This window comes from Marmota monax, unplaced genomic scaffold, assembly GCF_021218885.2.
Source record: "Marmota monax isolate L192 unplaced genomic scaffold, Marmota_monax_Labrador192_F-V1.1 WCK01_AAM20220418_F8-fsc00069, whole genome shotgun sequence".
NCBI lineage: Eukaryota > Metazoa > Chordata > Mammalia > Rodentia > Sciuridae > Marmota > Marmota monax.
The window spans coordinates 7,723,224-7,738,244 of NW_026695243.1; the positions used below are offsets into that span (position 1 = coordinate 7,723,224).

General features: G+C 40.6%; 1 protein-coding gene across 1 annotated transcript; it reads right to left on the reverse strand.

Annotated features, from left to right (window-relative positions):
- Nucleotides 1-4,158, reverse strand: CUNH9orf131 (chromosome unknown C9orf131 homolog). The gene is made up of 2 exons (XM_046457175.1): nucleotides 3,928-4,158; nucleotides 1-3,420 (listed from the first exon to the last, which is right to left on the reverse strand). The coding sequence occupies exons 1-2, from the start codon at nucleotides 4,156-4,158 to the stop codon at nucleotides 1-3; spliced, it is 3,651 nt and encodes a 1,216-aa protein (XP_046313131.1).
- Between the last annotated feature and the right edge of the window lie 10,863 nt (nucleotides 4,159-15,021).

Here is a 15,021-nt window from a genome sequence, read left to right on the forward strand (position 1 = left end):
CTATTGACAGGATTTAGTGGGCAGGGTTCCATGGATACCCAGAAATTTGTCTAAGACTCTTAGAAGACCCCTGGTTCGGGGAACCTGGGGTGTGGGGGATGGAAGATTCTTCTCCATGTGCACCCAAGGACAGTGTTCACAGTGACAAGGGTTCTGAATGTCACCAGCTACTCTCCCTGAACTTCGCTGATTTTGAGGACCTATAGCCTTGGGCAGAAGCTGGTGAGGGAGAGCAGTGCATTGAGAGCTCTGGCCCCTGCTCTGAGACCTTCGGGGAAATCTGCTTACAAGGGTCTCTGCTAGTCTGCAGGCCTGGGCAGGGTGGCTCTTCCCTGTGAGTGTGGATGAACCCAGTCTTGCATTCCCTCTTTCACATTCTCCTGGTTTGAATTTTCTGAGACTCTCTTTCTTTTTGGCTGAAGATAGGGCTGTAGCTTTGGCTTGTCTTTTGCCTGAGGCTAGAACCCCAGGGTTTGATAGCTTTCCCACACCTAGGCAGTTCTCACCAGCCTGCATTTGACTATGTGGCCCCTGGGGTGAGACTTGGGCTACTATCTTATCTTTTATTTTCTCCTTTTTCTGAGACTTTTCTACTCTGCCAGAAGTTCGTGGCTGAGGCAGGAAAGAGGAGTGGGTGTGGTGACAGTGGAAGGACTGGACAGACTGAGACAGTGTGCTCTGAACTTTAGGGGGATTACAACTTAAAGAGTGGGGGTGTAGATTTGGGGAATTAGTTTGCTGTGGTGGGCAGGAAGAGAGTCCCCAGGAGTCGAGAGTTATGGAACTCAGGACAGGGGAGCTGAAAGATGGGCTCTGCTGCAGTTTCTTCAGCCTGAGTTCTAACTCTCTACTCCATTGCCAGGCATGGATCCCAGGGTTGGTGAGCATTTCTGGGATAGCCTTATCTTGGGAGGATGGGGCCTCTGCCTTAGCTCCTGAGAACATCTCTCCCTTCTGTAGGCTAGGCTGGGTGGGCTCAATCTTTTGAGCTTCAGCTAGGTTGGGAGGCCAGGATATTGGATGCAGGGGATCCACTACTGGTGGGCTGGGACCCTGGGGAGCCTCCCTCGGTTGCACATTTCTGCACATAAATTCAAGGTCAGTATGTGGTTCTTGTAGAGGAGCAGAGAGAGAGCTGAGTGCTGGGAGCTGAGTGACCCCACAGTTCTCTCTCTCTTTCACTTCTTCCCTCACAAGCTTATATTTGCATTGGTCTCCAAAAGGCTCATTTTTTGGGGACTTGGAAAGAGAGTTTGTGGGTAGGTTGGGGCCCCAAACTACAGAAACATAACAATTTTCTTTCTGCTCCATGTTCTCCCTAATAGGTTCAGAGTCAGACAGAACTCCTAGGGGACTGGCTCCATGCAGATCTTGGGGTATGCTGCGAGCTGGAAGCTCAGAGGCCCAGAAGTTATTTTTTCTTTGTGTGTCCCCACATCTAACTTCAGAACCAAATAGGATTTCCACGGAGCTATCTCTGAGGGGCTTTAGTACAAGAGTTGAGAGTGGGCCAGAGGCAAGAGATGGGGGCTCAGAATCCCAGGAATTTCTGGAATGCTCCATGTCCTTCCATGTAGCTTCTGATCTAGGGAGGCCATTCACAGTATTGATTTTGTATAGTTCTATAAAGGGGGTTGGAGATGTTGTATGGGTAGGGTCTAGGGTATCAGACACCCAGAGATTCTCCCTTTGCCCCTTGGTCTCCTGAAAAGCTTTGGACTCCAACAGGACTTCCTGGAAGCTCATTACTAAAGATTCCATCAGAGAGGCTGAGGGAAGCCTGGGAGATGAAACTGGGTCTGCAGAAACCCCAAAATGTTCTCTATTCTGCGTGCCCCTCAATGGAGTCTTATGTCCTGAGGGGACATATGCAGAACTGCTTTCAGAGAGTCTTGGCCGGAGGTCCACACATGGAGGTTCAAAGGCCCAGGGATTTCCTGAGTTTTCTGTGCATCTCAACTGTGGCTCATATCCAGATAGGTCTTCTAGGACACTGTTTTTATCGAGTTGTGACAGGGAGTCTAGGGGAGGGCAAGGGGCTGGCATTGGAGATTTAGTGACTTGAGGATTCTCTCTGTATCCCATGGTTCCCCAGAAGTCCTTAGGCCTAGATAGTCCTCGTTTAGGGCTTACTTTTGGGGGTCCTGACAGAGAAACTGGGGGTTGACAGGAGGCTGGTCTTAGGGGTTCAGAAACTTGGGGGCTGTCTTTATGGCCTGAGGTTCCCCACTGAGCTTCATATTGAGGTGCAACTCCTGGAGGGCTAGTTCCTTGAGCTTCCATCATGGGTGTTGTAGTTTGGTAAAAAGCCAGGTTTGGGGGCTCAGAGATCTGATAGTTCTCTTTTAGCTCTGTGGTTTCCCAGAGGGACTTAGATCTAGTCAGGCCTACTATGGGGCTAGCTGACTGGAGTTCTGTCAGGGAAGCTAGGGTTGGGCTAGGAGCTGACATTGCTGGCTCAGAGGCTTTCAGGTTCTCAGTTTGTCCCATGGTCCTACATGGGGCCTCAAACCTAGTTAGGACTTCCAAAGATCTAGAGGCGTAGAGCAGAGAGGTAGAGAGTGACTCTGGGTTGGGTTGATGGAGGTTGAAGTCCCTTGGCACCCCCCACCAGGCCTCGGATGAGGATGAGAACTTGGAGGTTCTGATTCTTTGGAGTTCAGACTGTGGGTGCAGCACTTGATCCCCAGAGACCCAAGGAACCTCTTTATGCTGTGCAAGCCACTGAGTGTGGGCCTTAGCACCAGATAAGACTTGCTTGTGATTCATAGGCAAGGGCTTAAGGTGGAGGGATGATGATGGGACAGGAGAGGAGGATGGAGATGGAACTAACTGAGGATTAGAGGTCATTCTTTCCAAATATTCTGTTGTATGAGCTTCATGAGTAAGAAGCCGGGTTGGGGAAAAATAATGGGGAAGCAGCAAGTTATACCTAGACAGGAAGGCAAGCTTGTTGAAGAAAATAGAAGGACAAACAGATATCTTCAGGGAGGAGGGGCCATCTGGGCTGAGGAAGATGGTGTCCAAGGACTCACTGTGCAGAGCAGGGAGACCCCAGAATAGCTGGCTTTTTCTCTGCTGCAGGCAGCCCCCCAATGTTGTCTTGTTCTTCACCTGCAGGTTGGTCAGGATCTGGAAGGTAGGGAAGGATCTGAAGGGGTTTTTGAGTGATGTAAGTATTTGTTCTGGTGTCCCTGTGGCCTTGGGGAGGCTCTTGGAACAATAGGGTGGCTTGGGTGGGGCTTGGCTGCCTTGCTCTCCAATGGGATCATCTTTGGTAGGAGAATGTGATTTCAACGAATTCATAGATGATGACTTTTCTTCCTTTTTTCCTTCTTCTTCCATTTCTTCCCCCTCTTCTTCCTCTTCCTCCTCTGATTTTTGCCTCCATGAGCCAAAGAAGTCCAGAAGGGGTAGGCCCTAGGGTGTAGAGAAAGATATTATCACACACAAAGCCTTCTTGAAGATACAAGCTGTGTCATGGAGTCCTCAGTTTCTGCTCTACATGAAGAGTGAACAGTTAACTCATCTGGTCCCACATATGTGGTTAGTAGTCACTCACCCAATTCCTCATCCAGTGTTAAAAGTCATAACTGAGTCCTCATTTTGAGATCACCATTTCCTCAGATAACCCTACATCTGGAGTCAGTGACCATTCATCAGGCTTCAAATCTCATGTCAATGGACATTCAGCCTAACTGAGTCTTCATTTTGAGATCACCATTTCCTCAGATAACCCTACATCTGGAGTCAGTGATCATTCATCAGGCTTCAAATCTCATGTCAGTGGATATTCAGCCTCAAATCTAGGCTTTATCATCATCCATCTGGGGCCACACACACATACTAGTGATTCCTCACCTAACCTCACATGTAGTGTCAATAGTTATTAATCGAGCTGCACTTCCATGTTCAGAAGTCACCCACCTTGCCTTGAATGATGTCCCCAGAGCACCAGGGCTGAAGCTGTTGCCAGCTCCCAAGGTACCACCATCTCCGGAACTGCCAAACCATGAACAAGCATAGTATCACCAGATTCCCTGGACTCTGAAGGCAGCAGCTGCCACAGTGTCTGCAAGTCAGAGCTTGGGTCAGCTGACCCCAGAGAATACCCATTTCTCCCTTAACCCAAGTCAGGTCTTCTTGCAGCCATTGCATTTTCCTCAGCCTAATGGCAGTTTACTCTGAGGTCATCATTGCATCACAGAACAAAGAATTCCCATCCCCCATATGGGATGAGGCCTAACAGCCTTCTTCCAGAATTTAGGGTCAAAAAATTATCTCGCACAAGGCCCTGGGTTCAATCCCCAGCACCACAAAAAAAAAAAAAAAAAAAAAAAATTATCTCTATGAAGGTAACTCATCCTTCATACAGGGCAATTTGGGTGATCCCCTTTTGTCAAGGCCAGAATATGCCTTAGGTATTATGAATAAGGACATGGATTCTAGCATGAAACTATCATATTCAAATCCTAACTGTGACATCTTACCTGAGAAACCTCAAACTGTTTAATTTTTTAGTACCTCAGTTTTCTCATCTATAAAATGGGGATAATATTATTACTTATTATAGTTTCTTTTTGAGGATTAAATGAATAAATACATGTGCTTAGAATAATATCTGGTGTCTAGTATATGCTGTATTTAAATTTCCTTCCTTACTTACTGGGGATTGAACCCAGAGATGCTAAATCCCAGTCCCCTCCCTTTTTTTTAATTCACTTTTTTTAAAAAACGTTAACCTTTATTTTATTTATTTGTCTTAATGTGGTGCTGAGGATTGAACTCAGTACCTCACTCATGCTAGGCAAGCACTCTACCACTGAGCTACAACCCCAGTCTTCCCCAATCTTTTTTACTTTTTATTTTGAGAAAGGGTGTCACTAAATTGCTGAATCTGGCCTTGAGCTTGCCATGCTCCTGCCTCAGCTTTTTATTTCTTTTAAGGTTCCTGATGACAAGCCTCATTTCATCTTTTTTTTTTTTTTGGTACTTGGGATTGAACCCAGGAGTACTCTACCACTCTTTTGAGCTATACCTCCAGCTCTTTTTTATTTTGAAAGAGGGTATCTCTAAGTTGCTTTGTCTGGCTTCGAATTTGGGGTCCTCCTGCCTCTGCCTCCCAAGTCACTTGGATTAAAGGCATGCACCATCATGCCCAGCTCATATTATCATAAATCAATGTATTTTATTTAGAGACCGGGTCTCACTGAGTTGCTAAGTACCTCATTGTTGCTGAGGCTGGCTTTGTACTCGTGATCTTCCTGCTTCAGCCTCCTGAGCCACTGGGATTATAGGTGTGTGCCACCATATCCAGCCCCTTTTTTTTTTTTTTTTTGGTACTGGGAATTGAACCCAGAGGTGCTTTACCATTGAATTGCACAACTACACTCCCAGTCCTTTTTTTTTAAATGTTTTATTTCAAGACAGGATCTTGCTAAGTTGTTTAGGGCTTTGCAACATTGCTCAGGCTGGCTTCAAACTTGTAATCCTCCTGCATCAGCCTCCTAAGTACCTGGGATTACAGGTGTGCACCACCATGTCCAGCTCTTGCTCCAGTTTTTACCATATTCTTGCCATGGTTAATGCCAAGGCTAAGGTCTGTTTGCTGTTTATCATTGTGACTATAATTTTGTTTTCTTTTTTTAATTGCTTTTGTTTTTTAAATATATGACAACGGAATGCATCACAATTCTTATTACACATATAGAACACAATTTTTCATATCTCTGTATATAAAGTATGTTCACACCAACTCATGTCTTCATACATGTACTTTGGATAATGGTGTCCATCACATTCCACCATCATTGCTAACCCCCTGGCCCTTTCCTTCTCCTCCCACCTCTCTGCCCTATCTAGAGTTTATCTATTCCTCCCGTGCTCCCTCTTCCTACACCACTATGAGTCAGTCACCTTATATCAGAGAAAACATTCGCCATTTGTTTTTTTGGGGGGATTGGCTTACTTCACTTAGCATTATCTTCTCCAACGCCATCCATTTACCTACAAATGCCATGATTTTATTCTCTTTTATTGCTGAGTAATATTCCATTGTGTATATATGCCACATTTTTGAAATCCATTTATCTACTGAAGGGCATCTTCAGTAGATAAATAGCTAATCTGGTTCCACAGATTAACTATTGTGAATTGTGCTGCTATAAACATTGATGTGACTGTGTCCCTGTAGTATGCTGTTTTTAAGTCCTTAGGGTATAGACTGAGGAGTGGGATAGCTGGGTCAAATGGTGGTTCCATTCCAGATTTTCCGAGGAATCTCCATACAGCTTTCCATATTGGCTGCACCAATTTGCAGTCCCCCTAGCAATGTATGAGTGTGCCTTTTTCCCCACATCCTCGCCAATATTTATGATTGTTTGTCTTCATAATAGCTGCCATTCTATCTAGAGTGAGATGGTATCTTAGAATAGTTTTGATTTTCATTTCTCTAATTGCTAGAGATGAAGAACATTTTTTATGATTTTGTTAATTGATTAAATATCCTCTTCTGGGAAGTGTCTGTTTATGTCCTTGGCCCATTTGTTGAATGGGTTATTTGGGTTTTTTTAGTGTTTAGCTTTTTGAATTCTTTATATACCCTAGAGATTAGTGCTCTATCTGATGTGTGAGAGGTAAAAATTTGCTCCCAAGATGCAGGCTCTCTGTTCACCTCACAGATTGTTTCTTTTGCTGAGAAGAAACTTTTTAGTTTGAGTCCATCCCACTTATTGATTCTTGGTTTTAATTCTTGTGCTATAGGAGTTTTATTAAGGAAGTTGGGGCCTTTATTTTGTTTTCTTACAACTTGTCCATTTTTACTCATTTGCATTACATGCCTGATGTTGGAGTTTGTAACCACTGGGTGAAGAAGGTAAGTTGAGTCCTGAGAGAAAATACAAAAGACAATATTAGATACTTATTCTGTGCTTGTTAATTTATATTTTTGCCAAAATAATTTACCAAGTTATTAATTTCTGTCTTCTACTCCTTGCCAGTAGAATAAAAAGGTAACTATGCTCTCCTTCCAGGAATTCTATGTTTCTTGTTCCATGGAATTGTTTATGTTTGTGTTTCTGGTCATAAACAGGACTTGGAAAACACCTGTTCTACAACATTACCCAGGCTCTTGTTTGGGAGGGGAATTTAATTTAGTTGGGTAATTTTTTTTTTTTTACGGGTCGGGGGAGTACTGGTGTTTGAACTCAGGGGCACTCAACCACGGAACCGCATCCCCAGTTCTTTTTTGTATTTAGAGACAGTCTCATTGAGTTGCTTAGCACCTCACTTTTGCTGATGCTGGCTTTGAACTCGTGATCCTCCTCCTCAGCTTCTCGAGCCTCTGGGATTATAGGCATGTGCCACTGCACCTAGCTACCTGGGTATTTTTAAGGAGAAGATGGAAGAGGTACTGGGTTGAAAGAAGAGGAGTTGGTCAAGTATAGTGGTGGACCCAAGAATTTCAGAAAAGAGATGTAGTGATGGATGACACTGAGTCTTGAGGTACAGAGGCAGAGCCATGTGTCTGCCCTGAAGACCCACGATGTCATCTCTGGAGGCCTATTTAGCAGACATGATAGGCTGTAGACTTCTAGAAGGGAAGAACATCTGAGGCAACTGTCCTGAAATCTCACATATTAGTGCATTACTTTGTTTTTTGAGGGGCTCTTGGTGATTGGAAATCCTGTTGTTTCTTTTAAAGTTTTTCCAATTTTAATAGTATTATACATTGACTTGGGAAGATATGCAAAGGTAGAAGGGCGAATTCCCACCAACTTCTAATTTCAAAATAATTTATATAGCAATTTGTATTTATTTCCAGATTTTACCATTCATATCTTTATATTGTCTAAATAATGTGTAGATTTTTTAAAAGGTAAGAAAGTAATTAATAATTTATCATAAATCTTTTCTATGCACTGTACCTTCTTCCTAAGTATAATTTTTTAAAATAATTATTTAGCTGTTGATAGACCTTTATTTTATTTATTTATATGAGATACTGAGAATCAAACCCAGTGCCTCATACATGCTAGGCAAGTGCATTACTGCTGAGCCATAGCCCCAACACACCCTAAGTATAATTTTTAATGACTATGATCTTCTCTGAAGTAGATATACTACATTAATTTAACCATTCTATTATTCTTTTAGATGGTTTTCAATTTTCTGAAACTATATATATGCTTAATATGGATTTATAGTTGTATTTGCCTATAAACTGTCTTTTAAGAAGCCATAAAACTTATAAAAAATTTCATATGATTTCCTAACTCTGAGTTCCACACTTGGGTCACTGTGCTTCTCTCTCCTTGGGTGAGTTAGCTAACGTATGGGTTATTTTAGCAATAACTTATCCTTTGAGTTTAAATCTAACAAATCCAATTGCTTGTTAAACATCTGCAAGCTTGATTTTCCACAAGGACCTCAGGCCTAACATCTTCATAATTTAGTGCATTATTTTATTCTATCCCATTCTACTCTTCCTGTTGTATTCCCCAGATCAGTTAGTATCATTTAGTTGTAAGCAAGAAACATTGGAGCCCTTCTAATACTCGCCAGCTTTTGCCAATTTTGTCTATTGTTTCTCAAATCTCTTTACTCCTCAGATTTACTGTCACTTTGGTAATTCAGATCTTTATTATTTCTACCATATACTAGCCTCCTAGATAATCTTCACTCCTCTAGCTTTGCCCATCTTAAATTCTTTCCCCTTACTACTATTTAAAACAAAACTGACTGTGATATTCCCTCCTTAAAATCCTTCAGTGAGGTCATATTTCCTACATAGTCTACAGAGCCCTCCACCTGCTGATTTCCCTGTACTTCTTCAGCTTCTCTTACCCTTCCATGCATTTATTGTTCTAATAATAGAAATTCTTGTAGTTTTCCTTGATTGCCTCATACTGTTCAATGCTTCCATATCATTGCCCATCATGATTTTGATTTCTCAGTTTGGAATGCCCTCATCCTTTTTTTCTACCCAGATAATTCTTATCCCAATTCAGGCATTATTTCCTTAGGGTACTTACCCTGAAGGTCCAACTTGGTCCAAATGTTCTTTCTTTTTGCACTACATAGTGCTTAACTCTTCAGGTGAAACCATTAAACATAGTTACTTTATATACTATTTTTTATCATTTTAGTATCTGCAGTCTATGTATGCCTTCTTTTTCAGTTTGTAGTCCCTCTTTTTTGGGGGGTACCAGGTATTGAACTCAGGGGCACTTAACCACTGAGCCATATCCCCATCCCTATTTTGTATTTTATTTATAGAGAGGGTCTCATTGAGTTCCCTAGCGCCTCACTTTTTGCTGATGCTGGCTTTGAACTACTGATCCTCTTGCCTCAGCCTCCTGAGCCTCTGGGATTATGTGTATGCCCCACTACGCCCAGCTATAGATGTAGGAGGTCAGTTTCCTTCATATATATTTTCTTAGGAATATATTATGAGCTCTTAAGAGCTCATCTTTGGTTAAACTTTAATTTTGGGAATCTGGAAAAGCCTGGATTGAGATGATTTGTCTTGGTTTCTCCTATGTGCTAGGGGATACTACCAAACTGGAACTGTTATTTATTTCTTAGATTAGGAGTTCTCATACTGTAAGTGTACTATAAATCCAAATGTGAGGACTCCATAAGACTTGGGGCTATCATAAATTATTTGGGAATATTATTGGTATTAGTACATTAGTCTTTTCTACCCAGTTTTGCCAATTTTTTCTACTTTTCAAAATTGTTTCTCCTTCCTATTCTTACTGACACCAGAAGCACTTTGGTTTTATTATTAGTTCATATTGTCAGTATTCAGATTTTTCTATTTACCTCCTTAATAGAAAATATACTATAGCTTAATAGAAAATATACTATAGCCCTTTTGGGTACCTGGTTTTATTTATAATTCTTCTTTTTAAAAGTTGTTGATGTATCCTTATTTTATTTATTTATATGTGGTGCTGAGAATTGACCCTAGTGCCTCACACATGCTAGGCAAGTGCTCTACTACTGAGCCGCAATCCCAGCCCTTATTTGTAATTCTTAGATAAAGCTGCTTTACTTTGTCTAGTTTAATACTATTCCTCAGGAGTATGGATAAGCAGCAAAGTTTTGGTTTCTGGGTTGGGCACATTGTTAGGGCAATCTTGGTGTTTGTGTCCATATAATTTTAGCTTTAGGTTTTCTTCCTCCTTCACTCATTTCCCTCTTCCCTGCCTTCCTTATTCTCTGCCTCTTTTTTCGTTATTGAGTGCTTTCATTACTTCTGAGCACAGTAATGCATTTTGATGTATTTGTTTTTACTTATCCTGAAACTGGGTGTTTCACAGTGTATCGCTGGGTGGCCAGCACCTTGCCAGGGAATTCTTGCCTGCTCAGAGGGATAAGCCTCCTGAGAAATTAAAGTCTAGAATAATTACTAAGGACCAAAAGACAAAGTCAGAAAGGATAGTTTTAAAGATGGTGCTCCTGATAGTTCCAGTCCACACAGGAGCTGGAGCTAGACAATTAAAAATTAGTTCCCATGGTTTATTTAAGGGTGTACATCAAAGGCAGGGATAAAACTTCAAGGGCAGAGTCTTGCTTCATGATGTCTTGCAGTCAACAGATTGATTGGTATCTTGGCAGGTCACATCCATCTCAGAGGGGCTGTGCGGCTACAGCAGGTCACCCCATCTCCGGTGCTGTGTGGGACCTGGGGCAGAGCTTGAATAGGGCCCACAAGGTCTGTGGGCAGTCAACCAGAGGAAATGTCCCCTGGAAGTTCCTAGATACCCAATTTCCCTATTCAATTGGGCTGTGATGCATGATTTAGGCTGTGATAGCCCATGGATGGCTCGAGACAACAGTGGAAAAGTATTTCAGAATATCTAGCCTACTTAAATTTCTAGAAACAGATTTTATAGATTTTGAGTGTGTGTATATGTATTGTTAGGGATTATCCCAGGATCTTTCTTGTGCATGTTAAGCAAGTACTCTACCCCTGAGTTGTAGTCCTAGCCCACCTTGGACTTCATTTAAAAAAACTGGGTTCTGAAACTGGGAATGTAACTTAGTGATATAATGTGAATTTAGCACATGCTATAAACACTAGGTTTGATTCTCAGCTCCAAACTGTCAGATCAGGCGAGGTGGTCAGCAACCAAATTTAAAAGGCCCGCCCAATGATGCTTTATTGAGATATCACTCCCAGGCAGAACTTGATCAGACCCACAGAATAGACAGGAGAAGGGTCTGAGGAGAAACCGTGTGGAAGCTTGACCGGGCTGGACTTTTATGGGGCTTACAGCAGGAAGGGAAGTTCTTGGGATAGGAAAAGATGTTCTTAGGGTCCCTTGTCCCGTTGGAGTTGGTCAGGAAAGTTGGCTGAACTCCAGGATTGGCCAGGGGGAAAGAACACAGAAATTCTTTAATTCAATGTATAAAACCATGTAATTTATACAACTTGCTTAAAGAGAGGAGAATCAGAACTGGGTCCTGGACTCTTATTCACTTCTTGTTTTTTAGCAATAGTGCAGAGGGAAGAGGAACAAAGAGAAAGTATTTTAGGTAAGGGTCTGCCTATTCATCTTGGAGCTTTCAAATGTTAATCTCTTTTTTTGGGGGGCGTATTACTGGAATTGATCCTAGAGGTATTCTACAACTGAGCTACATTCCCAGATCTATTTTTATTTTGAGACAGGTTATTACTGAGTTGCTGAGGCTGGCCTCAAATTTGGCAATCCTCCTGCCTCAGTCTGCTGAATGGTTGGGATTATATGTGTGAACCACTTTCATCCGGCTTCAAGAGTTAATCTTAATCTCTTCTTTCCATGAGAGACCAGTTTCACAGTCTCTCAGCTGTTAGAGCCCATCCCTCTAAGCAAACAAAGCTCTCATCTGGGGAACTCAAAGAAAGGAATCTCAGATTCCTTGCTCTGTCTATCCCTGGGAATCAAAAAATGATGGAGCTGGGCTGGGGATGTGGCTTAAACAGTAGTGCGCTCATCTGGCATGTGTGCGGCCCTGGTTGATCCTCAGCACCACATACAAACAAAGAAATTGTGTCCGCTGAAAACTAAAAAAAAAATAAAATATTAAAAAAAAAAAAAAAAGATGGAGCTGACTAGAGGGTCTTGCTGCTAGGTGGTGGTGTGAGACAGGGGTGGAATGACTATCTGGAAGCAGGTTTCTTTTAACAATTCCCTGAGACTTGGTTGGATTCCTCCTTGAGACACTCTTGGCCTGCATCCTTGCAACATGGTTATGAGAATCATATGGAATAACAAATAAGAAAACATTGTTGTTGGTGGTGGGGGGGGTGGAATCTTGCTATATTACCCAAGCTAGCCTTGAACTTGTAATTCTGCCATTTTAGTATCCTAAGTAAATGAGATTACAGGCATATACCACTGGCTTGGTTTAAGAAAGGTCTCTCAGGCTGGGGTTGTGGTTCAGCGGAAGATGGCTCTGGGTTCTATCCTTAGCACCACATAAAAATAAAATAAAGATATTGTATCCATCTACAACTAAAAAAGAATAAAATATTTTTTAAAAAAGAGAAAGCTCTCTCTCTTTTTAATGTTTTCTTTATTGGTGAATTATAGTTGTACATAATGATGGGTTTTTAAATTATTTTAATTTGTTCTAATTATTTATACATGAAAGTTGAATGTATTTTGACACATTGTACATAAATGGAGTATAACTTCTCATTCATCTGGTTCTATATGATGTAGAGTTACACGGTTCATGTAATCATATATGCACATAGGGTAATAATGTCAGATTCATTCTACTATTATTCCTACCCTCTTACCCCCTCCCCTCCCTTTACTCCTTTCTGTCTAGTCCAAAATATGTCTATTCTTCCCCTCTCCTCTTATTGTGAATTAGCACCCACATATCAGAGAAAACATTTGGCATTTGGTTCTTCAGGATTGGCTCATTTTGCTTAGCACAATAGTCTCCAGTTCCATCCATTTACTGGCAATGACATAATTTCATTCTTCTTTAAGGCTGCGTAATATTCCATTGTGTATATATACCATAGTTTCTTTATCCATTCATCTGTTGAAGGGCATCTAGGCTGGTTCCATAGTTTAGCTATTGAATTAAGCTTCTATAAACATTATGTAGTGGGAATGGAATGATTGGGTCAAATGGTGGTTCCATTCTAAGATGTCTGAGGAATCTCCATATTGCTTTCCAGAGTGGTTACACCAATTTGCACCAGAAATGTATGAGTTTCCTTTTTCCCCACATCCTTGCCAACATTTGTTGTAGCTCATATTATTATTAATTGCCATTCTGGCTGAAGTGAGATGGAATCTTAGTGTAGTTTTAATTTGCATTTCTCTAATTGCTAGAGATGTTGAACATTTTGTATTTGTTCATCAATTGTATTTCTTCTGTGAAGTATCTGTTCAGTTTCTTTGCCTATTTATTGATTAGGTTATTTTTTTTTTTGGTGTTAAGTTTTTTTGAGTTCTTTATATAACCTGGAGATTAATGCTGTATCAGAGGTGCAGGTGGCAAAGATTTTTTTCCTATTCTGTAGGCTCTCTCTGCATGTTCTTGATTGTTTCCTTTACTGTGAAAAAGCTTTTTAGTTTGATTCCATCCATATTGGTGGGTTTTGTTGTTATATATTAGTACCTACATACAATATTAACAATATAATTTGGCCAATATCATCATTTCCATGTATTTTCCCTTTTCCTTCCTCTGGTCTCTTTCCTTTATTCTACTGATCTCCCTTTAATTTTCGTGAAATATTCTGTTTCCCCCCACCCATCGCTCCACCCCACCCTTACCCTACTTTCTTTTCTTTTTCCTTTCTTGTTTCCACATATGAAAGAAAACATATAATCTTTGGCCTTCTGAGTATGGCTTATTTCACTTAACATAATGGTCTCAAATTCCTTTTATTTTTCTCTAAATGACATAATTTCGTTTTTTTTTTTTACAGCTGAATAAAACTATTGGTAAAGATGCCACATTTTCTTTATTCATTCATCTGTTGATAGACACATAGGCTGGTTCCATATTTCATCTATTGTGTATTGTGATGCTATAAACATGGGTATGCATGTATTATGTAGTATAATGACTTTAATTCTTTAGGATAAATACTGAGGAGTGGTATATCTGGGTAGTTTCGGTCCTAGTCTTTTGAGAAACCCTCATACTGACTTCCATAATGTTCGTACTAATTTACAATCCCACCAATAGTGTAAAAGTGTTCTTTTTCTCCACATCCTCTCCGATATTTACTATTATTTGTGTTCTTTTTGCGAGGAGGGTGGGGTGGGTACCAGGGATTGAACTTAGATTATTTATATTCTTGATGGCATCCATTCAGACTGGAGTTAGATAAAATCTCCATGTAGTTTTAATTTGCATTTCCCTAATTGCTAACAATGTTAAACATTTTTTCACTTATTTGTTGGCCATTTGTATTTCTTCTTTTGAGAAGTGTCTGTTTAGTTTGTTTAGTACTGAATCCTAGTTTTTTATTCAACTGTTTTTCATTCCTAACACTTTCCTTTTTCCTTCTTCCTTCAGAACACTCTCGGATCTTGTTCTTTAGAAAAACCTCACTTTGTGTCTGAATGAAGCATTTATCTGGCCCCACTGTCTCTCAGGATATCAACCTCTTACCTTTTTATTATTTTTAAAATATTTATTTAAAGAATCAAGATAAAATTCTCATACCATAGAATTCAGCCCTTTACATAGTAGTTTTTAGTATATTTTACTGTTGTAGCAATCATTACCAAAAAGCAACTAGGCCACAAAGTTAGGCCACAAAGCAACTATTAGCAAATACAAAAACATAGAGATAATACCTTTCATTCTGTCAGATCATGATGGAATGAAATTAGAAATCAAAGATAAAATAAAAAGTAGAAGCTATTCTAAAACCTGGAGACTAAATAATATGCTACTGAGTGAGCAATGAATAGCAGAAGAAATCAGGGTTGATTTTTAAAAAATACTTAGAGGTATTTTTTTTATAAATGAGAATAGTGATACAACATCAAA